Below are 23,393 nucleotides of genomic sequence, written 5' to 3'. Positions count from 1 at the left end.
ATTTAAAAAATAAAATGAAAATTAAATCACTCCAATATATAACTGAGGTATCAATTACAAAATGCATTTAATTATTAGCCATCGTTAAGCAACCAATGTAGCAAGCGTATATACGAACCTAATTTAACGCTTAAAGTAACAGAGCCCTTTGAACACGTTTATCGTACGTTTTAAAATGACTATACCCCTATTTTAATATCAATATAAATATTTTAATGAGAAATATATATTGCAAAAACTTTAGGAACACGTAGAAAAATTATTCTAATGTAAACATATGGCTTTTGTTCTTAACTATCTGTCACCAACAGGCTTGTTACAAATATAGATTAAAAGTTTCCTATTAAAGTGGAAATCATTTGAAAATAGAGGGGCTCAAACGTATGTAAAATATTTTCATAAGAATAAAAATAAAATACAATATTGAATTTTATTATTACCGTTCTGTTAACAAATTTTGCTCATTAATCAAAGTGATTTTCCTTTTTTTAATTTAGGATAATGAACAGTACTATTAAGTCTCATTTAATATAAAAAATTTAGAATGTTAAGTAATATACAACGTGTAAACGAAATTTCTTTAAATGAAATGCAAAATATAAATCGTAATAAGTATTTGTACTGTTCGTAGTGTTAACATGATTTATACTGTTTACCCCTTACACATGTATATATACATGTATGTATATATACATATAAATTTCTATCTGCAAACAGTTCAATGTTAATAATAAATTTTGTATCAACTAAAATAGTGATAATTATGTATTAGTTAATAATTAACTATATATACATTATAAACTTTTCTGGCATGATTTATACAGAGCTAGTGAATTTTAAAACACGAATAAATACTACTTAAATTAAAGATTTTCTTTAGCAGGAAGTTAAAAATTTATGTTTATAACATAAAATTCATTTAAAATGTAAGAAATTGTGAAATCATACATGGCTCTGTACGAATCATAGCATATCAAGATTCAGTTTAAATGTTAAACGTAGTTCACAGCTGTATATAAAACATGTCTAAAATATCGTTAGTTTTTTAGCACCAGCTTAGGCATGTTCACTATCACCATCCGCTACTTTTGGCAAAGTAAGAATAATGCTACCGCTATGTAACATTTGTGAAAATAACTGGCTTAACAAAATAGGTCAGTAAAATTAACCTACATAATTACAGAGGAGCGATGAAAACATGTGGACGGGTTGGTTCTTTACTCTACGCATAATTTAAGTGTTTGATTACGCAAAAAATTAATGCAGCTTTACAAGACAACGCTTTTTTGAGCACTACGACTGCTAAATTTGCTCCAGGGGCCTGTTCGTATATGTACATTCAATATTGAATTTCTGTCTCATTACGACGAAGCAAGGATCCGTTTATTACGAAATTTTTTTATAAAGATCTTCACCACACTGGTGAAAAGCTCAAGCCCCGAGAACAAAAAAAGGTAATATAATTATGATTGCCTTGGCGCACAATATGTTTAACAATAACAAGATTTTCATTACGATATATCGTACTGAAAATAATAACTTTTCCTTTTCTTCTGTAACAGATCTCACTATCATTTACGCACCTGTTTGTTAGTCATTAAGATATGGCTTCTGGTACGAACGGTCATATCGATAGAAACATTTTAAATATCTATATCGATCCTGTAGAGTATGAAATATTTATATCAAATTGAAGTTAATGTTATTAATTATTTGTTCGTAATATGTACACTTGTCTGTATACCTAAGCAACACAATCAATCCGGCATATCAATCGAAATTATAGGTATAACAGGTTTCATTAGGTCCATTTTTTTAACATGTTTCTCATTTTTTTCTGAGACCATTGGTTCTGATGGTGGTTGGTCCTGCTCGCTTCTTGGTTGGTAAGAAATATTACCATATTCTTGAAGCAATGGGCACAAGCCTAGTAGAAAGTGACAAAAGTCCTTTCTAATACCAAACCACCCTAGAATTAATAACAGTATTTAGTATTAAGCTTATTGGTAAATTTATTATAAATATTTTAATGAAAATTTAATATTATTTTGTTACATCTGTTTCCCCCTTTTGCATCAAAAGACATAAAAATAAGTGTTATGTGTGATATTAAAAGTGGCATTGCTACTGTGGTGTAATTCAGTGAAATATCTCCATCCAATTTATTCACTAACAACACCTAAAATGTATGAAAAAATATCATTAATAGAATTTATTAATCGCATCCTCATTTAGTTTAAATTATTTTTATTATTACCTGGAACACTAAAATTGGAACTACAAGGAACGTGTATGCCAATGCTGAATTCAAAGATGTCCGCCTTTGCCTGGCATTAATCTGTGGAGTTCTTAATAAAACTGCTGCGAACACTATTGCGTATAGTACTGCAATCAGAGATAAAGACAAGAGCACCCAAAGAGGAGCAAACACTGCTTCCCAACTCCACGTTATAAAACCATCTAGTCTTAATGCCAAGAAAATGAATTGCAGTACATTGACTTCGCAAAACAATTCAAGTTCAAATGATCGATCATGCTTCGCAGCCCATATGCAAACCTAAACAGATAATAGTATTTATATTTTCCATAGAATTAGTTTGTATCTCTCTGGTATACAAGGGAAAAATTACTTACAGCTACTGACACGATAGAGATGAAGATAAGTGGTATAAATACAAGTATCCAAAGATGCCTTTCAGATTCTAGTTTATCACATACTAACAATTCAAACATTAACAGAATCAAATGTAATGCTAATGTAATCAGCATTGCTTTGTAATGTACATAAGCATCTCCTTCTAGCCTTGCGTGTGGATTCCTCCACCACACATAACTTCCAATGGTGGCACCCAAGATTACTATACCCTTCCAAAACCATATTGGAGTAAATACAGTCCAATAACTCCACTCTATGAATCCATCCAAGCGAAGTGCAAATAGTGTTGTAAATATCATCAAACAGGTGTGTACCAAAAATTTACTAAAATATAAATTGAAATAGATTAATATGTATCTTAATATGTAAATGCTGTTATATTTTAACATAAACTTTTACTTAATTTCATCTCTTATTAATATCTTAATAGATAAATTAGAATTAGGTGAATTATACTATACAATATAAAAATTGTTATCATAAACGTTGTGACCTTAAAGCTTTTTATTAAATTGTACAAAATAGAAAGTTTAGAAAGTTTCTTTTAATTGTTAAATAATATATATTATCAGCATAAAAATAGATACGGCAAATATTTTCGATAATTCATGATAAAGGTCATCAACCTTGTAACAAAGATAAAACGTGTGATGAACATTTGTTTAAAATAAACTTGTGACCTAGTTAAAAAGTGCATTGCAGGTTAAAATTGAAAATATCAATAGATGTTCGATTCAATCATCGAAAAGTAAACCTGCTAAATGAAATTGCAGTTTAAAAAAGGAAGAATCATGACTAAAATTAAACAATATGAATCCATTACGTATATTCCAGTGAATGTAAAATTTCGTCACACCTTTTCCTTTTTTACAAACTCACTATCGAATTTCGAGATTAAGAGCAACGTTTAAAAATTCCTGTGTAAAAAATTTCTACCTCGGATTGAAATCTTGGAACAATGTTTGAAGATTCATGATTATAAGAGTAGTCTAATAGGCCAACTAGTTGACGTAAATCTCTGTGATGACCACCGTGCACGCATTCATTCCACTAAAAATTGTTTCATTCACCGTACAATTTATCGCGGAAGAAGACGAACGGTGGGCTCTGCATTTGCGTTCGAGGAAAAAATAAATCCCACTGTCTTACATGCGAAAATCCGAATTGCACTGAAATTAGCCGAAGGCCAACAGCTGTCGACATTCGATATGTTAGACATAACAAATATAAACAGAGTACTTTACTCTTTTGTGTAAAATGCAATTACGTATTCAAAAATCGTAACGTACCGAATATTTCATTGCATATCTGTGCAAGTATTATTTCCAGACATACATGCATCGCTTTTTTTAAGGTGAGTTTCCTTATTCTCTATTGTACGTAACCTTCTAGTAAACACTCTTAATACACATTTAATTATTAGCAATGAAAATTCGTTCGGATACATTAAATATACATAGCTCTAAGAATATAATTTTTTAGTAATGTATATAATATAAAATATTGTTTAAACGTGATTGTTCGAATTGTAAATAAAAGAATAGGTCGACCAATCAGCTTTCGTGTATACGTCTGTGGCTAGTAGGTTGCTCTGCCAGCTTCCGCTTTAGTGCGAACGTGATTCTTTTCGTGTGTAACTTCAATCATGGCGGTGGGTAAAAACAAGGGGCTTTCAAAAGGAGGTAAAAAGGGTGTGAAGAAGAAGATGTAAGTGAATTTATAATATTTTTCCGATATATCTTAGATATCCCTCTTTACAAAAATATAATTTTCTCTTTGCTGTCACCAAAGATGCCTTGTATCGAAATAGATTCTACATGCCTGACACTGAAACGCATTTGCACGCATTCCATGCTTAATACATCTATTTTGTCAATATTTAATTTATATTTTAGAGTTATTTCCCCATATAGTTCAATAATTATAGTCTCAAATTAAAGTTTGTAGTTATCATTTTAATATATTGCGTCTGTTTGAAAGTCTCGTACTGTAAATCTTTTGAAGTGTTAATACTGATTAAACCAATTTACATATATTATATGTTCGTAACATAAAGTAAATGAAACAAATTGAATTTTCAATTTAAGAAGTTACTGAATTTATAGCTGATTATTGATCTTAACCAAAAGGTTCGATTTGATTGTTAAATTCTAACCTAGGTTTCCATTTTGATTACAGTGTAGATCCGTTCACTCGCAAGGATTGGTACGATGTTAAAGCACCATCAATGTTTACCAACCGTCATGTTGGTAAAACATTGGTTAACAGAACTCAAGGAACAAGTAAGATATTCTAGTTATCAAAAAAAGTATTGCAACCCCAGCTCCATGAAAGTTGTATCAATGCTTTATATGGCGTTTTGTGTTGCATAAAGAAAAGGCAGATTGCACGATGGTATTATTTCAGTTATGATGATACGAAATGTAGTTCTTGCCACAAATGCATATGCCTGCATCGCATTATATTTTTATTCTCCATTAATCTGTTTGTCTTTACAGAGATTGCTTCCGAGGGATTAAAATACAGAGTATTTGAAGTTTCTCTGGCAGATTTGCAGAATGATGGGGATGCAGAAAGGTCTTTTCGTAAATTTAGGCTTATCGCAGAAGATGTTCAACATCGCAATGTATTAACCAACTTCCATGGCATGGACTTAACTACGGACAAATTGAGATCCATGGTAAAGAAATGGCAAACTCTGATAGAAGTTAATGTTGATGTAAAAACCACTGATGGTTATCTTCTCAGAGTTTTCTGTATTGGTTTTACCAACAAAGATCAATTGAGCACTAGGAAAACGTGTTACGCTCAACATGCCCAGGTTAGTATCTTAACCTTGTCAAATATATCTTTTCAAGTGTCTAATTATTGCAACTTAAAGTGCATGAAAATTATATAAATATTTTCATGTTTTATGATGTTGCATAAAATAAAAAGCACTCACTTACCACACTATTTCTGAATTAGAAAATAGTGATATTTGATGTTGCAACAATTTTAAACCAAATATAAATTTATTATGCCTATATAAAAAGTTATTGCTGAAAGTAGAATATATGGATGAATATTTGTGTTTAGGTCAAGAAAATTAGGCAGAAGATGGTGGATACGATTACAAATGATGTTACGAAAAGTGATTTGAAGGGTGTGGTCAGTAAGCTTTTACCAGATGCTACTGCCAAAGACATTGAGAAAGCTTCACAAGGAATTTACCCACTTCATGATGTCTATATTCGAAAGGTATATAAGCAAAAGCGACTATTTTTATAATTTTCAATATGATATCAATCTGGCATAAAAGCCCATTTCTTCCTTATACATAGAAGAAGTTACTACATTCTCGATTTAAATATTATGTTTAAATATAACTAGCACGTCTTATTGTAGGTAAAAGTATTAAAGAAGCCACGTTTTGAATTAAGTAAATTACTGGAGCTCCATGGTGATGGTGCAGGTAGCAAAACCGAAGAAGTTGGTGAAAGTGGCTCAAAGGTTGATAGACCAGAAGGCTATGAACCACCTGTACAGGAATCTGTTTAAGAGAGTAATTCTCTTACATGTTTGATATAAATAAAAGTCACGTTCCAGTGGAAATATAATTTTCTATTTATTTGTTTCTTTTCGAAACAATAGATAAATTTTACATCCATATTTATTATTGAGAAAATAATTTTATACAGTATCTTTCATCAATAATAATTAAGCTAGCAAAATGAGTTAACAGTTGATAAGAATGGAAAGGTTTCATCATTTATTTGGTTGTATTAAAATGTAAAAGTTCTAAAAATGTTAAAAACTAGGCAATGTATAATTAGCGTGACAAAGTCCTGGTAGCTAATGTCCAACCTCCTATCAACAGTGCTCTAAAACTTTCGCTCCAAGATGCCAACATATAGATTAACAGCACAAAGAAAACTATTTTTGTAATTACATCAACCCAGTACATACTGCAAATAAGTATTTAAGTTATACATTTGGGATCGATTAAAAACTATAATATTCTTAAAAAATATTCATTGAGAGATCTTACATTCTTAAGTGCCTTCGAGCAGCTGGTAAAGTTTCAGGTAACTCGTTTAGAATATAAATTCTCGCTGCTCGTATACACGTTTCGAAGTACGCATCTATATCCATATCTTCTCCATGTAGTTGATATGTATTATATTCCACAGAATTCAGTTTAGCACGTACTTCGTACATATTTGAATTGTTAAAGTCCCATTGATTGTTAGCATAAAATTCGAAAACTTCGAAACCTTTTTGTATTCGACGTTGAACACGACACATACTGTTTACAACAAGAAATTGATGTTCCTTTTAATATTATGATAGTATGTCAATAATTTAAGGGTAACAAACTGTCTATAATTGATATTGTGCGATACGTACACGGGTTTGTGGCCTGCAAGAAAAATAAGTACATCTATGAGATAAGCAGGTATCATATGGAAAAGTAGAACGCATATGTTATGCATAAGCCTCGACTTTTTCATACTGCCACCTGGGTACCAAACAACCCCGTTTAAGGGTACCTTTTCTGATATTATTTTTCGCCCTCTGGCAATAATCTCTGCCCATGATACCTGAATTTTTTACGTTAAAACAATTCGATTATTAGTAGTATATATTGATTACTGTTCAAAGGTGTATTTATTGTAAAATGGTAACTCACCTTGAATTCACTGCTGCTTGTAAGATTGTAAACTCTTTTGTCGTGATCTTTACAGTATATGAAATTCCAAGAACTAACGAGAATTGCATTTACTGCAATGTCAACGGGAACATAATCGGCATAACTACTGTCATTGCAATACATTGTTCTAATAACACCTTTCCCGGCACCAATTAAAAGTCCTGTTGGTCCATTAATATTATCTGTCCATCCAGGTATTGGTTCCTTCCATATGGGTATAACTATGCTTGGTCTAAAATTTAAAATAATTTCATTAATTGAAAATATTTTACTCTTTATAAGAATTGTTTGAGTATCCATACCTTAGTATAATTGCTGGAATATACGGCATGGCTTCTTCAACAAGGCTTTCCGATAAAGCTTTGGTGAAAGCATAGGTATTGGGAAAGTCTGCTAAAATCTTGTCCGTCATAGCTTCAACAACAGTATCGTCCATCCATTCTACACACTTGATTAGTTTATGGGGGTCTGTTGGTGGTGGATACGGTTTTTCTTCCAAGATCTAAAAAAAAAATCGTGTTTCGAGAAAACGTTAAAATAATGTGACTATTTCGTTTTTCGATGCGACAATAGTTACAGTACTTTTTCTTTAAGATGACAGTATGCTGTGCTAATGTGGGCAAATAATTTTAAATGTTTCATCTCTTTGGCTAACTCTAACATTTGTTTTGTTCCGCGCGTGTTCAACAGTACCGCGGTCTTCAATAACGCGTCAAATCTGCAATAATCCAGAAAGCAAATTTAATATAAGTGTTATATAACTTTTTACTGTACATCGTAATAGAACTCCGTTACCGTACTGTGGCAGCTCCATGGTATACGATGTTGACTTTTTCACAGAGCATCTTTTTGTCTTCTAGGGAGATACCAAGTCCAGGTAAAATTACATCTCCGTGTATAACAGTCACAGCTTTCTTAAGCGCTTCCATTCCTCTTTGCTTCCTAACTTTCTCAAAAAGCTGAAAAAAGATAACAGTTCATAAAATAATTAATCGATAAATTATATTTTGTTTCGTGCAAATACGTTTTATTGTGTATACGTGATCAAGTCAGAATGAATGAACTAGTTCATATGTAATGGATGACATCTTCGAACAAATATTTATAGGACTAAGGAACAATGTATATATTTATATATATGTGTACAATTTGTTGAATGGAAACTAAGGATCAACGGTGTAAGAGATGTAATACATGAGAAACGAAAACTTTCACCATGTATACCATTTGATAATGTAATAGCTCTTCTCTACGTTCGAGGCCTTGACGCGTACATATCATTAACGGCAAGTTAGCATGCAAGTCACAGAAAGTAAGAAATATCACATTAACCAGTACATAATTCTATCGTTGCAAGAGTAGTAAAAGATTATATTTGATTGACGTTCGGAAATTATTTTATTTTGCTTGAGAATGCTTACGGAAATTTATCGTTTAGCGAAACGTAGCTTATTATATATAATGTTGTAACGCGTGTGAACAGTCAAGGAAGATTTAAATCTGTTGATTTACGCTAGTCATTGTAACTTTCTCGACAATATCTACGTAAATCCTAATGTTTCGTGTTCTTCTCAACTTAAAGTTCATCATTTAATTCTGTTTTTTCTTAAACTATTTTGATATGTTCGATGTATATATAATATGTAACAGGTTATGTCCTTATTTTTTAAAACGTTTGGTATTTTTACTAACAGTAGAAATTATTGCGATAAAATAATATACATCAATGTGTTGTTATCACATGACCTAAAACTTTCATAATCATATTTTACAAAATTGGTAACAAAATATTTAACATATTTAATATATTTTTCAATATTTCCTTATAGACGTAACCCTTTTTACTCTATTCTTAGAAGATAGACCAATAATCCTATTATACGGGCTCTACAAGAAACTTGTTTGCATATACGTCTTCGGTAGAAAAAAAACCTGTAGAAAAAATCTGTAAGAAACATTTACGCGCGACTTATCCTTTACTTTTTTTTTAATCAAAGGGGCATTTGAACATTATCAAAAATATTTACCGGTGAGTTAAAAATTTCTTCTAAGCGATGCTTTGGCTCTTTTCCTTTTTTCGATCTGATTAACATATAAATTTGTTGCGTGTCTGGCAGACATCTAAGAAATTTCTCGAGGATGACTTTTCCCAAAAAACCAGTTCCACCAGTGATTAAGATGTTTTGACCTCTGAAAGTTTCCGCTATTCTATCAGGAATCTCCTCTACTTTTGGTTCTGCCATGATCTCGTATCCGATTGTCTGAAATTACATGCGTAATTATATCCCTGTGCGGTGGGGATCAGAATACACCCACAGTATTCCCTGCTTGTCGTAAGAGGTGACTAAAAGGGGGTATAAAGAATTAACGAGGATGCATAAGAGAGTAACGTATATTAATTGAAAAAAAAAGAATAATGCGTGCAAGGATATTAAATGCGAAAAGTGTGCAAAGGATGAGTATGCGATGAAAAAAGTATAAGAGAGGAGTGAAAATGTATATAGGGAAAAGATTGTTTAAAATAGTATAAGGGAAAGTTTTTCTTTGGGCAAGATAAAAGCATTATGTTCTTTCAAACGTCATCTACTGGCATTAAAAAATTTAATAGAAGATATTAAATTGATTTTTGAATATTTAACCAATCAATTTTTCTTTCGTAATAAGCAGCCAGGTCACGTGACCGATCCTGTGGAGGGAGAATGAACTGTTAGGACAGTTTGAATTCGAAGAGTACGCTGTGAACATTAGGACGACTGATGCGAATTAGTGTAACATGAATATTATCAATGATGAAACAATGATTATGGGCACTATTCGTGTTGGGCTTGCAGAAATGGACTGGAGCAAAACCGGTAATTGAAATTTTTTTCGTGGTTTAACTGTAATACCTTATGTAAGATTCCTTGTGCTGCTCGTCAGAAAGGAAGCAACAGCACAAACAGCCTCGAGCATTTATTTTCCTTTGTGATTTTTATAGTTACATTTGCGCGAGTCATTCATTTCGTATTTCAATTTACGTAGAATGAATTTATCGAATGTGTATAGGTTAGTTGTTCAGATTTAAATGAACGAAAGAATGTTCTATAAAAAGCGCGCCATATTTGATTCGATTCTCTTGAATTGTGACAAATTATTATTATTGTCATAAATAATAGTTTTTAATTTCTTACTATAATCAAACGGTGATTTCATTAGTAAGCGTATCATTAGTAAGTGTATACCATATAATTTTCGTAATAGTGACAAAATATTTTAAGCGAGAACTAGCACGGTAACATATTCAGGTTAAGCATTAATTATGAAATTCAAATCAATTTTAAAAGCAGTGGACGCAATACATATTCTAAGCTAAGATCTGCCCGCGAAGAAGAACATTATCTTTATGTAAATATTTCAAGGATGTTGTAATGGCTTTTACGGTAATGGAAGACGCAATATCGTGTTGACAAAGAAACTCAAACGACAGAAACAGCTCGACTGTTTTGAAAAGATCTTCGCAAGAGAGGAATGGTAAACTCATCGCTTTCGCTGTCAACTTCCTATAAATTGTGAGTTATTGAACAAATTTTGTTTTCAAACAGCATTTCACAATAAGAGCTCAGAACTTTATGTTTTACCAACTTTCAAATGTAAAGTGATGTATGTGTTATATAATACCTTTGCGTCCTCCTTAAAAATTACATAGTATGTGTAGATATTTTGTAATAGGAAACTATTTCTAAAAAAACTTACATCACGCTGGAGCTCTTTATTATTTTCAACTTTCGTCATTCAATCACGCGTTGAATTTCTATAAAATTTAGTAATGTTATATTCAGTAGTTTTTGCATGATATTGAATATCTTCGTAACTGTATTCGGAGATCGATAATCCATATTTAATATTCATTGTTCAGCAATTAATAATTATTACTCAACATTTAGTATTCGATACTCAATATTAAATCGTCAGTATTGAATAGTTAATATCGAAAATTTAACATTTGATATTCAATATTAGCTATTTAACGTTCAGTGCTTTTTGTAGTTAATATTTTATCTGGCATAGCGAATATTTAAGATTCAATATTGATTGTATAATATTTAATATTAAATTATTTGACAATTGATATTCAGGCATTAGTCGACACTTAATATCGATTTACTCAACACTTAATATCGAATGTACATGATTTATGAATTTACATGCTGTTTTATAATTACATACATAATGTTCGCCAAAAATACAGCAATTTTGCAAATATCAAACAACCTAACGTATAATCACTTTTAAGAATTAGTAATCATAATTAGCCAATTGAACAATCAATCACAAACCATTGTGAATAGGATTGAAACAATATTAATAATATTAACAATACGTGATACTTTACCATAATTATATTATCCAAACAAACTCCAAAGTTGTACTCAAGGCAAAATTTTTACTTAAAAATCACTAATGAATTGTTCTACATCTTATAATCGAACAGATAATTTATAAATGTATACCATTTGATAAAAACAAAAAGTAGGAAGAGAAAAAAAGAAACGGTTTCTAATATTTAACACTTACTTCAAGGATCCGTCTGGCTCACGTTTTATTCAAACTATGGATAACACAAACGAACAACTGGCACGCGAAATAATATGGAAGTTTGACTGCTAACTAACTGGCTCGAGACGATCGGTGTTACTGCGACGGTTACCACGATGCAGACTGAGAAAGCATATTGCCAGCCTAATATTTTCTTGGGCGATCATCCACGCTTGATGCAGGTCTGTATTCGCTTTCGTTTGACCGGTGTTCCCCACTCTCGTCTGCGGGAACAATTCGATCATATTCATCTTTGGATCACGTAATTATTTATTCGTTTATAGTGTTTCGTCACTGTACAATTTGAATTTCATTAAACAATTTTTTTAAGAACGGAACAGACAATGGTTAAGAGAATTTTAAATGCCAAAGCACTTATATATCTCTTGAAAAAATATAAAATGTCATTACGCTCAAACGCTATTGTATAAATAGAGATTTGCATCAATTTAATATGTACTCGTTAAACCATAAATCAATTTGCGAAATAATGTAAAACGGCAAAAACCAACTTTTCAAGCAAACAAACAAACATTTCAACTTTAACCCAGGCAAAAAAGATGTTATAACTAACGAAATTATACGAGGCAATATTTTTTATACTCATATTACATTATTAAGGATAAAATCCTTAAGGATAATATTTCTGAAGGCAATTCAAAAGTTATATTAAATTCAAGTTAATGAATTTTGTAGTTATTTACATTACTTTTTTAACAAGCATATCTTCAAAATATGGTAATTTGAACGCTAGATCAAAGGATAGCCCTAGAGTTAGAGAAAGTGGTGTACGTGACAAATATATACTTGAGCAACCGCAAAACGCGATCGTGTATCCACGTGGACCCTACTTAAGAACCCGCCAGATTGCCAAAACTTATAAGCCCTTTGTTCGATTATGTAACTCGTAAAACGTAAAACGTAGAGATTCTTGTCAAGTTTTCTCTTTCTTGAATTGCTCAATTTGATATTAGCAACGCGGAATATTTGTTTGGGCATCTTTTTGGTAAAAAAAAAGGCGTATTCAAAAGAACAACTAGTAGAATCATTAAAAAGTATTTCATTCACACTATCTGCTGGAGTAGAGTACGTATTTATCGACCGAACATCTGTTGCCCGTGTTGATTGCATGAAAGGAATCATGTAATACAAGTAAACTATAAGTATTGTACTTTCAGTACTGCAAAATTCAATATTTTAAACAATTAATTTTTTATTTACGCTTACACGAATAAGTTTTATTAGAGGGTATTAAATATTGGTGAAATTTACTATTTTTCTTGATAAAAATTCTTAAGTTTCTTACACTTTGGTACGTTGTGAAGCTTGCTATAAATTTTGCTGAATCACAGTGTAACTCGATTCTATTCAATGGTGATATGGCGAAATTACCTGAGAACGAGTATAATGACGACACCAAGAACTTCATTTGCGACAATTCAGAATTAATTGTCTATAAATAGTATAGAATAACTTCTTCTCCCTTTATTTATATTAACTAAAGACTTAAACGTGTATGTCAATCGGGATTTGTTTAAAATAATTTCTCATCCCTTGTTTTAATTGCACGGTCTAATAATTTCATAAATACATTGTTCAAAATATTAAGTTACTGTAAATCTGATTAACCATAAAAATTTACTTAAATAGTATTCAGAAATACCAGCTTCGGGGAAAAACATCAGATACTTGTAACGTAGCATATTTAAATTTGTTACTGGTTTCGAAACGATCAGTCTAAAAATGATTCAACAAAAACCAGTTTTCATGACTGAAACGACATTTCCGCAAAATATACAACTCTAGCTGGACCTTTCGATACAAACTCCGTGGTCGTGGAAATCACTCTTATTCTTTTGTGAAGTAATCGAAACATCAGCCGTAAAAGCGACTCGACCTCTATTACGGCTGACATAATTTTACTTTCTTACCTGGCCCGTTAAAGAAATGTTAATTCTATTTAAGTGTACTTTCAGCTTGTGGTCGGACGAAACCAGTAAAACATGATGTTAGAGATTGATGGATAAAGCGGTCGTTATGATAGGCGTTATTATGAAGATTAATTTTGTGAGAAAGTGCTAGTTAGAGTTAGACTAGATAGACTCTTATTCTTAGCCTTCGATCTCAAGCAACGTCAGTGCGTTCCGCCTCGAATTGGAATGGTAATTACTATAAATTCTAGAGAATATTTAATAATCGATTCAAAGTTTGCAAAAACGAATATTTGGTCTAAATTTTTATCAGATTTTAAATTAATTGAAACAAGCCCAAGTTAATTATATAAATTCCTATGGTACCGTAGACATTAATACATTTACCATGATTACGTGTAAACGATACCTGAAGAAATTGTTCACAATCTATATTTATTTTCCTATATTCAGTTTCGCGTCATGTTCGCGCGACACCAACAATTCTGCAACCGCTGATTGAACTAGTAAAGTGAAAAAATGCGAATGCGAACAGGCGATACGAAATGAAGGCATGCGTGCACATGCAAGCGTGCACGTATCCCTGTTGCAAACACACCTGTACCGAGGGTTAAGGAGTGAGAGTCGTAGCTAGAAAGTGAGAGTGAAAATTGGGAGTGCTAGGGGGAACGAATGAACGTGCGTACTCCACGGAGTGAGTACGAAACGGGACAGCGACCGCCGTATTTCGACATCTTTGGGGCATTCCCATTGCCGCGTTTCGCCGCGTGCTTCGCGATTTTTTGTTTAGTCTCCGTTTTCGCCCCGAGCCTGTTGTTGCCTCGTTGCTGACGCATTATTCAATTCACATTTTAAACCAGCATTCTAAAATAAAAAACATCGCTTCCTCAGTTGTGCCAGTGCAACAATGTATTAACACTGAAATTATCAAACTCGCTGAAATGATCGATTTCAGATCGTATGTACCATAATAATTATTGTACACAAATAAGGGTCTTTAGTGAAATTTCAAATAAACCTCGTTGAATACATTTCCATTAACTAACAATTTCACTGGTCACTTTTTTTGGTTCCACAATTTTGTACCCAGATGGGGTAATTTTATGTAATTCACACAAAAAAGGATCATACTTAATTGCGTGGTTCGCGGTCCAATTTTTTTTAATGTCTGGAAAGTTGATAACGATGAATAACGCGTTTAAAAACTCGCAAGTCACGGAACAAAAATTTCAATCCAATAGGCGGTCGTACATCTTTAAAGAGAAAGCAGACGTGCTTTCATAACCTTGCGATTTTTTTAAAAAAGTCTTGTTGAAAAATTTTTTCCATTTCCCTCTCGTCGCTTATATTTTCATAGTACAAAATCGTTCGAAATGTAAAAGACAAATACGATTTCGTCCACGTGGATAGGTTGGCTAGTATGTTGTACGTATCATTAGTATACACGTTATTATTAAACGAATAAAGAGGTGCTTTATTCGGGAATAGGCGAAAAATTTCTACTCTGTTTGAGAAGGTTGCTTCAAATATTTGCACAGCAAAGAAGTCGTAGTGAGGGAAAAAAAAGTTCGCGGAAATGATTATGCTGGCGTATGTTCGTTGGAAAGTAAGCATTTCGAAATGTCGCGATAACATCCTGGTAAAGAGGTTTATAGACCCAGATTGCTCTTATTTGAGATTAACATATGGGACTTCTACCTTTTACTCTTTAACCGGGTTAGATTTCGTAGCCTCAATAATGATACTATAACTATTTCAATAGATAAACCACATCGTGTAATTTATACGTCTTACATTCATATAAATATTCAAAAAGTTTCGAGAATAGAAAGGGAATACTGTATGTCACGTAAGAGGAAACATTAATCATTATTTAGAAATGTCAATTATCAGTTTTAATTGGTTGTATGCCGAATAACTTTCGTTTTATTCTTAGATGAGCAAAGTGTTGCAATACAAACGTATTTTTATCGTTAGGGATAATAAATATAACAGTATTATTCACCTTTATTATAAAATATTTAACTAGTTAAAAAGATTTGTTACATTAGTTATATAAAGTAGTTATCGTCACACTTTAATTCCTGTCGTATTAATGCAAAAAATTGCAGTGGATTTATCATATTACATGCCATGTGTAAATACATGCGCATTCATATGTTATTTGAGGAAATTTAGACATTATTAAATTGTCAAAATGGTCCAAGAGCTATTACAAAAATAGCGAACAGAAGGTACCTAAAGACTACAATAAAAACTGCAGATAAATATATAGAGCTCTATAAGAGCAGTAAAGATGAATCAACAAGATAGATGAGTATTATCGACTATGTAATCTTGGCTTACTACTGATTGTATGCTAGAATTGCAGCATACCTTTTATGTCTTAAATTTATCAATAAATGTCCGCTTATAACAACTTAATCATCATTAATGATGGTGTAGCTGTATTCTATTCACGCATATAAAAATATTGAGTATATCTCATTGAAACAAAGTCAAAATTATTTAAAAACATGTATGCATCTATATTTAAATCTCATCAACATTAAACGCGGTTGTAGTCAGTCCGTCGGAGGGATTTATCCAAGAATATACGAACCAGGCGAACAAAATCGTGAGGCCGATTTTAACAAACCAATCAGCGAAATATAAGTATCTAAGAACTTTTCGTGCACGAGGTAGAGTAGAAAGGTCATCCTTCAAACAATACTTTCTGGTTCCTAAAATGTATAAGCACAGGTACTCATCCCAGGATATAAAATTTGTATTCATGAAAAACTCTTCTCTGTCTGAGGCATTCAGTTCACTTTGTAACTCCTTCATCCGATCGTTTCTAAAAACATGGTATTAATATAGCTAATTAATATTTCGCGGATTTCAAGGTACGAGAAGAAAATTTCTGTATGATTACCGGAATTCCCATTGTTTGGTAGTGTAATACCGTATCATTTCAATGCCAGCATTTACTTTATGTTGCACCTTTACCAAAAACGGTTTGTTACCCGTTAAAACAATTAACGCGTCCAAGAAATACGCCGGCACAAAGTGAAAGAATATCACACGTATCCAGTGATAAAATTTCAACGTAGTGATACTTCCACCTGGATACCAAAGCAGTCCTAAAATAAAATTTTTATCGTTGATTTCAAATAAGAATATACTTCTGTAAATGAGACATGTTACTCGTATTTTATTAACCTGTGAACGGATATCTAGTAGCATACTTCTTTCCTGTATTCACAGCGTATCCCCAGGAAATCGGGTTTTCGGAATTGTTAGTAACGTTCATAAATATTGGCCTCTCAGGCTTTTCCCTGCCTACTTTCCATGCTAGCACAATAATCGCATTAATTGCCATATCACAGGGTATTATATTCAATAGATAATTATAATTGCACAACACCGATCGAATCACTCCCTTTCCGGCGCCTATCATTAAACCTGTTGGTCCATTCATGTTTTCTATCCAACCAGGTGCTGGTTCCTTCCACGATGCAATTACTACAAAAACAAATTGAAGTTAGTTGACAATTACAACAGCAAGATGTTATTAATTAGAATTATTGTAAATACTGTACATTGAAATGTATTACACGGATTTATTTAGGATCGTTTGATGAAGTAAAAACTGTTTACCTATAGAAGGTCTAGCAACGCCTGTAGGTAGGCCACTTCTTTGTACCAAATCCTCACTGAGCGCCTTACTAAAGGCGTAAGTGTTTGGTAGCCCTTGTAATATTTTCGGCGTCATTGCTTTTAAAACATCATCCGTCATATTATTTACAGTCTGTATGATTTTTTCAGGCTCCATTAAACACGGATAGCTTCTTTCTTCGAGTACCGATTCGTTGCAGTGGCAATAAGAGGTGGAGGTATGGATGAAGGATTGCAAATGCGACATCTACCAATTTTTCGTTATTCCATGGTATTTGTAAGTAATCGAACGAATTCATCCGAGTAAAAACTTACCTGTTTTGCAAAATTTAAAACGTTCATAGTGCCTATGGTATTTATCGTTATCGCTTCTTTTAAAGATAAATCGAATTTGACATTTGCTGCCATGTGGAAGACAATGGAAACCTCTCGTAACAACTTCTCCTTATCGGCAGTCGATAAACCAAGATCTTCAGTAGTAGTCTCACCAGGTACCAATATGATTTTTTTCAATCTTTCCGGATACTTCTCCTTGATCATTTTGAACGGTTCTTGCTGAAAAAAAGGCAAAGGGACGTTTTCTTTAGCTCCTTGTACTGTTAAAAGTGTAAAGGATTTCGTTTTCCAGTTTCATTTTTTTAATGAAACGTTCAATTTTGTTATTCGTAGTCAAATTTAACGGAATAGCGAATTCTAGATGGAAAAGTGCTAAAGTGCGCATGTCCTGAAACTCGCCACAGGTTCTCAAGGTACTTAATTCTTTCATCACGAAACATGTTTGAAATCTCGACCGTACAAATCGATAGAATGTCGTAATCTCTGAATCGTTGGATCCCGTGCATGGCTCGGCATCCTCGGATCTGAGTACTTCAGCAAACGTTGCAGTAATCCATTGCATAATATCTTGCGGTGTATTTGGTGTTTCTTGATACAAAATATATCTAAGTCTTCCCGCAAGGGAAAGTGTAGGGATATTAAGTCTGGGCATCAATCATTGTCTATCATTCCAACAAAATTTCATCGAAGACTACTGACATTTACGGTATGCATTGTGCTAGAATCAAGTTTCGTTCACTTTCTCCATAAGTGAGAACTGTATCTACATCCTCTTGGTATAGAAGTACTTTATTAACTTCATCGTCACTGAGCAAGGTGTTCGAGATATCAGGAATTGTTGACAATATCATTTTGGACTATTGGTTGTTCGCATTTGAACTATTATATATTATAATACCCCGAAAATTTATGGAGATAACTAAAGCGATCAAATAACGTGCCTTCGGATAACGAGACTTGCATTTTGCGTAAGTCACGTAAATGTAAAATACAAGTCTCTTCTATGTTATCATTTATCCTGCGATCACGTAAAATTACGTATCTTTGACGTAGTTCTGTTTTGTTAACGGTTATAAGATTTTTGCGAATGTTTTCGATCTTCAATTCGCTGATATCGTGCACTTCAAGACGAGTTATGTTATTAATTATAAATAATCAAACTACGTTACGAGTTATAATTTTATAACGAGGCGTTAAATGTTGTATACGACCTAATTGAAAGTAAGAAGCATTCACAATAATATTATATTTATATGGGAATTAACAAAACGCAAATAGATGTATCTAAATGGGTCAAGTTGCGAATAGAAAGAAGGTTTGTTCACCTCTTAAACACTTGTCCACCTCAGAAACACTGCTTAATGACTTACACGCACGTGCATTTAGTCGTACTTTTTTCCATCGAATAGCGTGTCTATTTCTGATGAACTTTTCAGACACTACAAAATTGCTCATCGAGAAATTACCGCATACCAAAACTGTAATAATTCCCTTCACTTTCTATCGCAGGTATTAAACGTGCAATGTACCGAAATTACTGAGACGAACAGATGAATCTGAATGATTGCTGTTAAGTAATGTTGCTGGATTCGGTTAAGCAATCGTGCCCAATTTAAAAAGAAATATCTGATACACCTATAACTTTTCGTAATTTACATATCATATAAAGGCTAGCACTATCAATTCTTTTAAAATTAGTTTCTAATCGTTGAAGAAATAAATATTCATTTGCATGATCAACGATAATATTATCTTTTTACGTCGTTCGTTCTTTTTCCTCATTTTATTAGTGGTAACATTACATACAAAAACGCCTTGAGATACAAAAGCGATGATGTCATGAAACTTGAACTGAACTAAATAAATATCCACTTTGTATTCATACAGAATCTGAATTCATAAATTTTCAGGAAATTAATAAAGTAATACGCGTTCCTTCTTTCCAGGAACTTTGCTCATTTTTCTTCATCGACGTCAATTCCGTACACACAAATTTCAATTTTTTGGCACTTCTAAATAGATTTGACAGTACATCATTAACGTAACAGCACCCATTAGATATTTAATTCACGGCTATTATGCATGTATACTGTTGTTTTGGTCGTGAAAGTAGCGGTGACGCATTGCTTCGTTCACTTGCCAACAAGTGACCGAAAGAAAGCGTATAATAAACATTGGATTTAGTTCGTAATGGACAGCCGTAAGAGTCAATGACTTTCTAAAGAAATTTATTCAGTGAAGGCCAGAACGAAGGTGAGAAAATTTCAAGGCCGAGTCTTACGCGTATGCGGATATTGATTCTTATTACGAATTACGAAACAGGTTCTGACATCATCGCGATCCTTTATCGGTCGAACTTATTTCAAATTGCGCACAACACTAGAAACCATGCTTCTATTATTATTTTTTACACGCTTCCGGAGTCTGCGGTTAGCAATCATTTGTAATTATAAAAATCTAATAGCCTGACTCGGCAAGGTCGCGATTTGAAAGATATTCATAGGAAAATATTAGTATATCTAAAATTACGTTATTCCTACTGCACAACGTGCGAAAATTGTGTTTCAATTCACACATATGTCATTCTCAATATAAAATTAATATATCACCATATACATATTTGTATTACGAGAGAGACGCGCATGTTTCTAATTATCGCTTCCTTCAACACGTGGAAAGAATATCTTAAGAAATCAAATATTACCAAAGGAAAATACTTTGCCAAGGTAGAATAAGAAATTCAGTAGCTACACATATTTACGTTTAGCTGTTTCATTGCTTTTTAGCGCTATGTTAAATTTTGCCAATCCATGATTTTATTTGCTGGAAATGCACTTGGAGTCAAGATTAGACCTTCGCGGCAAGAATGCTGTTAGTTAAGGGTCTTCCCCGGTTGAAAAAACTCGTTTTAGGACACTGCGAAGTTGCGGTTCTTCCAAAGCCGGTTTCGGGTGCATCACTCAGAGCCTACCTGTGTCATAAGCTGCAACCTGGTGTGCGGATCCATGCCTTTCTTCTTCCTGATGAGTACAAATATGTTCCCAAGGTTATGACAGCTAAGCAACAGTTTGTAGATCAAAACTTTGCCCATGAATCCGGTGCCACCGGTGACGAAAACGTTTCGACCGTGAAACCATTCGGAAACCGATGGTATTTCTTGCTCCATATCACAGCAGCTCTGTGTGACAAAATTATAGTGAGCCAGTAGATAAAAAAAAATTGCACGAGTTAGTGTTTCATTGTAGAATTTTGGACAAAAGAATCGTCTGTAGTCACAACATAATTGGAAACCATGTTCGCTCTCTCCTTTCTCTCAACAATATTAGATAAAAAATTGTATTCAATCGTAGAAAGATAATTTAAGCAGGGATTATTGTGGAAGTAATATTTAGAATTCTGTCAAGGTGGTTAGATATCGTTAAAGTTACGATAATGATCGCGTGAAAACGCGTAGTGTTTGGCATTAAACAAATTTTTCAGAGATACAAGATAAGATCGCCTCTAAATTGGAATACAATGACCAATTAGAAAATGCATAATTTGCTCCACAACACCCGGCTATGTTTACAAGGCATAAATTAGAATTGCATCCGTGCCAGTGTACGCGACGTACTTTGATTTCAGTTGGTATTATACTTTATAATTCATCTTCTACATTATATGCATGTTGTAATTGTTTCCTTTTCGTAGGCTGATAACATTTTTTTAATGGAATAACCGAAATGAAACATTGCCAAATTTTACGACAATTATTCTTTCGGATATGCGTACGTCTACGTGAAAATATTGCTGGCCTTGTGGAAAGTATTCATTTCATTGAGTAGCAATTTCCTCCTTTAATTAGTCATTCATCGTAGCGCAAATAGGAAACAGAATACGAAGTATGTGTGTAATCCAGTCTGTTGATGATTTAAATATAAAATAATTTATGGAAAGTATGTAAATCATTCGCTATCGTTATTCATGAAGTAACAGAGCTACGTGATGCATAGACCGCTTTCCCACATCATTAAAGATTCACGAGCAGCATTCCGTATTCGCAATGTATTGCGAGCATTTTTCGGAAAACTTTCCTCCGTTGAAATTATTCGTGCTCTGCATATCATTAATACCGTCATCTTAGCATAACTAAATGATTAACGCGACAACGTAACTTTTTAGACCATGACATAGTTCGATCTTAGAACAAGAGTGTTATTATCTTGTACATGAAACAAAATCCTAGCAAAGCAATTAAAACTGTAGCACAAAATGTTAGTTTTATCATAGAATAATTATTTCCATTTATTATTTGCTATAATAATGGACAAAATAAAAATATCCTTCTTAGTCTTCTTAGTATAGTCTTACAGCAATGCTATTATTATAATTTAATTCATACACTCAAGTACTAATCACACATAGTTGATTAATTATTACTGCCGCTATTATAAATATTACCTAATTTTTATAGCATTTTAACATATTGCGCAGGTATTATTATCTCAACTGTAGAAGAATAGATTTCCCGCAATTGGTAAGAATAGTTCATTTGTACAAGAATCGTTTCGACATGTGTCATTCTCATATTACTTTCCTAATCATTCCGCGCGTGACACAAGAACAAAAACGAATTCCTTGTAAATACGTACGAACACGACTTCGCTTAGCAATTACGGTAAATTTTTACTTTAACGACACTTTAACGATCTCATGTTGCAAGCGTTTTCTTGTGCCAAAGTAAATAAGGCTCCGCGTAATTACAATTTGTTATCTCTTAAATTGTCTTTAGATTTCATTTCCTATTTATTTCCACAATTGTACATGTGACTTGCACATTCTTTCAGCCATTTAATTGCATATAATGTGTAACATGACCTACAAGAATTTGTATTATTAGCAGTAAAATTTCAATGCTATTAATTCGATCGTTTCATTTATAACTGATTCATTTATAAATCTCTAAAACTCATCAGTAACGTATTCACCTGAAAATCATTTCAATGCTCGTACAAGCCAACCCGTTTATAATCACCGAATTAATTCACAAACTCTAATGCATGCGTGAAATTTCAGCTAGATATCGCTATCAGCCTTTGTTTTATTTGACAAGGAACGAGACTTCGTCGAGCCTCGATACGTACCTACAACAAAATTGGATGAACGCAAAAGAGCAGCAGCACTCACGGTCCAACGATATCACTTCTGGTCACTTTTTGAATCGTGTCAAATGCAAGAATAACAAAGTAACTAGGCTTGAAGTGTAACGCCGTGTAAAAGGACAGAGTAGCAACGATTAGAACTGGACAATGACAGCGATGGTAAGGCTTAAGGAACGAAACCCCCGATCAACAAAATGAAACGAGTGATTCTGTTGGGAGTTGTGTGGACGCTCACTTAGCCGGCAACCGTCTGACGGGAGTTTGTATTTCGCTCTACGGGGAGAGCTATCGATAGGAAATTGTCGGTAACCAGAGGGATTGGGAATCTCACAGCAAGACGTAACAAAACCGTCCTGAGAGTGCAGACTAACTGTAAGTCCTTGCACGATCCGGCTGCTATCTAT

The 23,393-nt window shown here is 33.1% G+C and overlaps 4 protein-coding genes and 1 long non-coding RNA gene across 7 annotated transcripts; 2 read left to right on the top strand and 3 right to left on the bottom strand.

The window, feature by feature from the left end:
• Positions 1-1,369: 1,369 nt before the first annotated feature.
• LOC143425544 (transmembrane protein 185A) lies at positions 1,370-3,975 on the bottom strand. The gene is made up of 6 exons (XM_076898437.1): positions 3,593-3,975; positions 2,635-2,980; positions 2,258-2,557; positions 2,056-2,179; positions 1,745-1,969; positions 1,370-1,662 (listed from the first exon to the last, which is right to left on the bottom strand). Exons 1-5 carry the CDS (start codon positions 3,628-3,630, stop codon positions 1,758-1,760), a joined length of 1,020 nt encoding a protein of 339 aa, XP_076754552.1. The 5' UTR covers positions 3,631-3,975; the 3' UTR covers positions 1,370-1,662; positions 1,745-1,757.
• Positions 3,976-4,226: 251 nt separating this feature from the next.
• Rps3a (ribosomal protein S3A) lies at positions 4,227-6,255 on the top strand. The gene is made up of 5 exons (XM_076898446.1): positions 4,227-4,363; positions 4,835-4,938; positions 5,155-5,477; positions 5,735-5,896; positions 6,044-6,255. Exons 1-5 carry the CDS (start codon positions 4,302-4,304, stop codon positions 6,194-6,196), a joined length of 804 nt encoding a protein of 267 aa, XP_076754561.1. The 5' UTR covers positions 4,227-4,301; the 3' UTR covers positions 6,197-6,255.
• Positions 6,256-6,290: 35 nt separating this feature from the next.
• LOC143425536 (putative fatty acyl-CoA reductase CG5065) lies at positions 6,291-12,025 on the bottom strand. 3 transcript variants are annotated; one of them, XM_076898428.1, is made up of 9 exons: positions 11,926-12,025; positions 9,377-9,610; positions 8,145-8,308; positions 7,932-8,067; positions 7,652-7,851; positions 7,329-7,581; positions 7,046-7,239; positions 6,687-6,944; positions 6,291-6,603 (listed from the first exon to the last, which is right to left on the bottom strand). In XM_076898428.1, exons 2-9 carry the CDS (start codon positions 9,590-9,592, stop codon positions 6,468-6,470), a joined length of 1,557 nt encoding a protein of 518 aa, XP_076754543.1. In that variant the 5' UTR covers positions 9,593-9,610; positions 11,926-12,025; the 3' UTR covers positions 6,291-6,467. The 3 variants fall into 3 exon arrangements, with proteins under 3 accessions (XP_076754543.1, XP_076754542.1, XP_076754541.1); XM_076898427.1 differs by having other exon boundaries at positions 11,904-12,023; XM_076898426.1 differs by lacking the exon at positions 11,926-12,025 and adding an exon at positions 11,082-11,136.
• Positions 10,137-17,764, top strand: LOC143425561 (uncharacterized). Its single transcript, XR_013102052.1, has 3 exons — positions 10,137-10,201; positions 11,910-12,106; positions 17,663-17,764. It is a non-coding gene; the product is annotated as an uncharacterized LOC143425561 (long non-coding RNA).
• On the bottom strand, positions 15,914-23,393 carry LOC143425539 (putative fatty acyl-CoA reductase CG5065). Its single transcript, XM_076898430.1, has 7 exons — positions 22,972-23,393; positions 20,820-21,026; positions 17,828-18,067; positions 17,495-17,759; positions 17,057-17,359; positions 16,770-16,977; positions 15,914-16,691 (listed from the first exon to the last, which is right to left on the bottom strand). Exons 2-7 carry the CDS (start codon positions 21,012-21,014, stop codon positions 16,388-16,390), a joined length of 1,515 nt encoding a protein of 504 aa, XP_076754545.1. The 5' UTR covers positions 21,015-21,026; positions 22,972-23,393; the 3' UTR covers positions 15,914-16,387.

Source organism: Xylocopa sonorina, chromosome 7 (genome assembly GCF_050948175.1).
Source record: "Xylocopa sonorina isolate GNS202 chromosome 7, iyXylSono1_principal, whole genome shotgun sequence".
Classification (NCBI taxonomy): domain Eukaryota; kingdom Metazoa; phylum Arthropoda; class Insecta; order Hymenoptera; family Apidae; genus Xylocopa; species Xylocopa sonorina.
This window is presented reverse-complemented; position numbering and strand designations above follow the sequence as displayed.

Coding starts and splice junctions, on each gene's coding strand:
- Rps3a (XM_076898446.1), top strand. CDS start 4,302: ATGGCGGTGGGTAAAAACAAGGGGCTTTCAAAAGGAGGTAAAAAGGGT. Junction 4,939..5,154: donor TAACAGAACTCAAGGAACAA/GTAAGATATTCT, acceptor TTGTCTTTACAG/AGATTGCTTCCGAGGGATTA. Junction 5,478..5,734: donor GTTACGCTCAACATGCCCAG/GTTAGTATCTTA, acceptor ATTTGTGTTTAG/GTCAAGAAAATTAGGCAGAA.
- LOC143425544 (XM_076898437.1), bottom strand. CDS start 3,630: ATGAATCTTCAAACATTGTTCCAAGATTTCAATCCGAG. Junction 2,981..3,592: donor TTCCAAGATTTCAATCCGAG/GTAGAAATTTTT, acceptor TTTATATTTTAG/TAAATTTTTGGTACACACCT. Junction 2,558..2,634: donor TCTCTATCGTGTCAGTAGCT/GTAAGTAATTTT, acceptor TTATCTGTTTAG/GTTTGCATATGGGCTGCGAA.
- LOC143425539 (XM_076898430.1), bottom strand. CDS start 21,014: ATGGAGCAAGAAATACCATCGGTTTCCGAATGGTTTCACGGTCGAAAC. Junction 18,068..20,819: donor GGTTGCAGCTTATGACACAG/GTAGGCTCTGAG, acceptor CCTTTTTTTCAG/CAAGAACCGTTCAAAATGAT. Junction 16,978..17,056: donor TACTAGATATCCGTTCACAG/GTTAATAAAATA, acceptor ATTTTATTTTAG/GACTGCTTTGGTATCCAGGT.
- LOC143425536 (XM_076898426.1), bottom strand. CDS start 11,120: ATGACGAAAGTTGAAAATAATAAAGAGCTCCAGCGTGAT. Junction 7,852..7,931: donor ACTGTCATCTTAAAGAAAAA/GTACTGTAACTA, acceptor TTTTTTTTTTAG/ATCTTGGAAGAAAAACCGTA. Junction 7,582..7,651: donor ATTCCAGCAATTATACTAAG/GTATGGATACTC, acceptor TTTAAATTTTAG/ACCAAGCATAGTTATACCCA.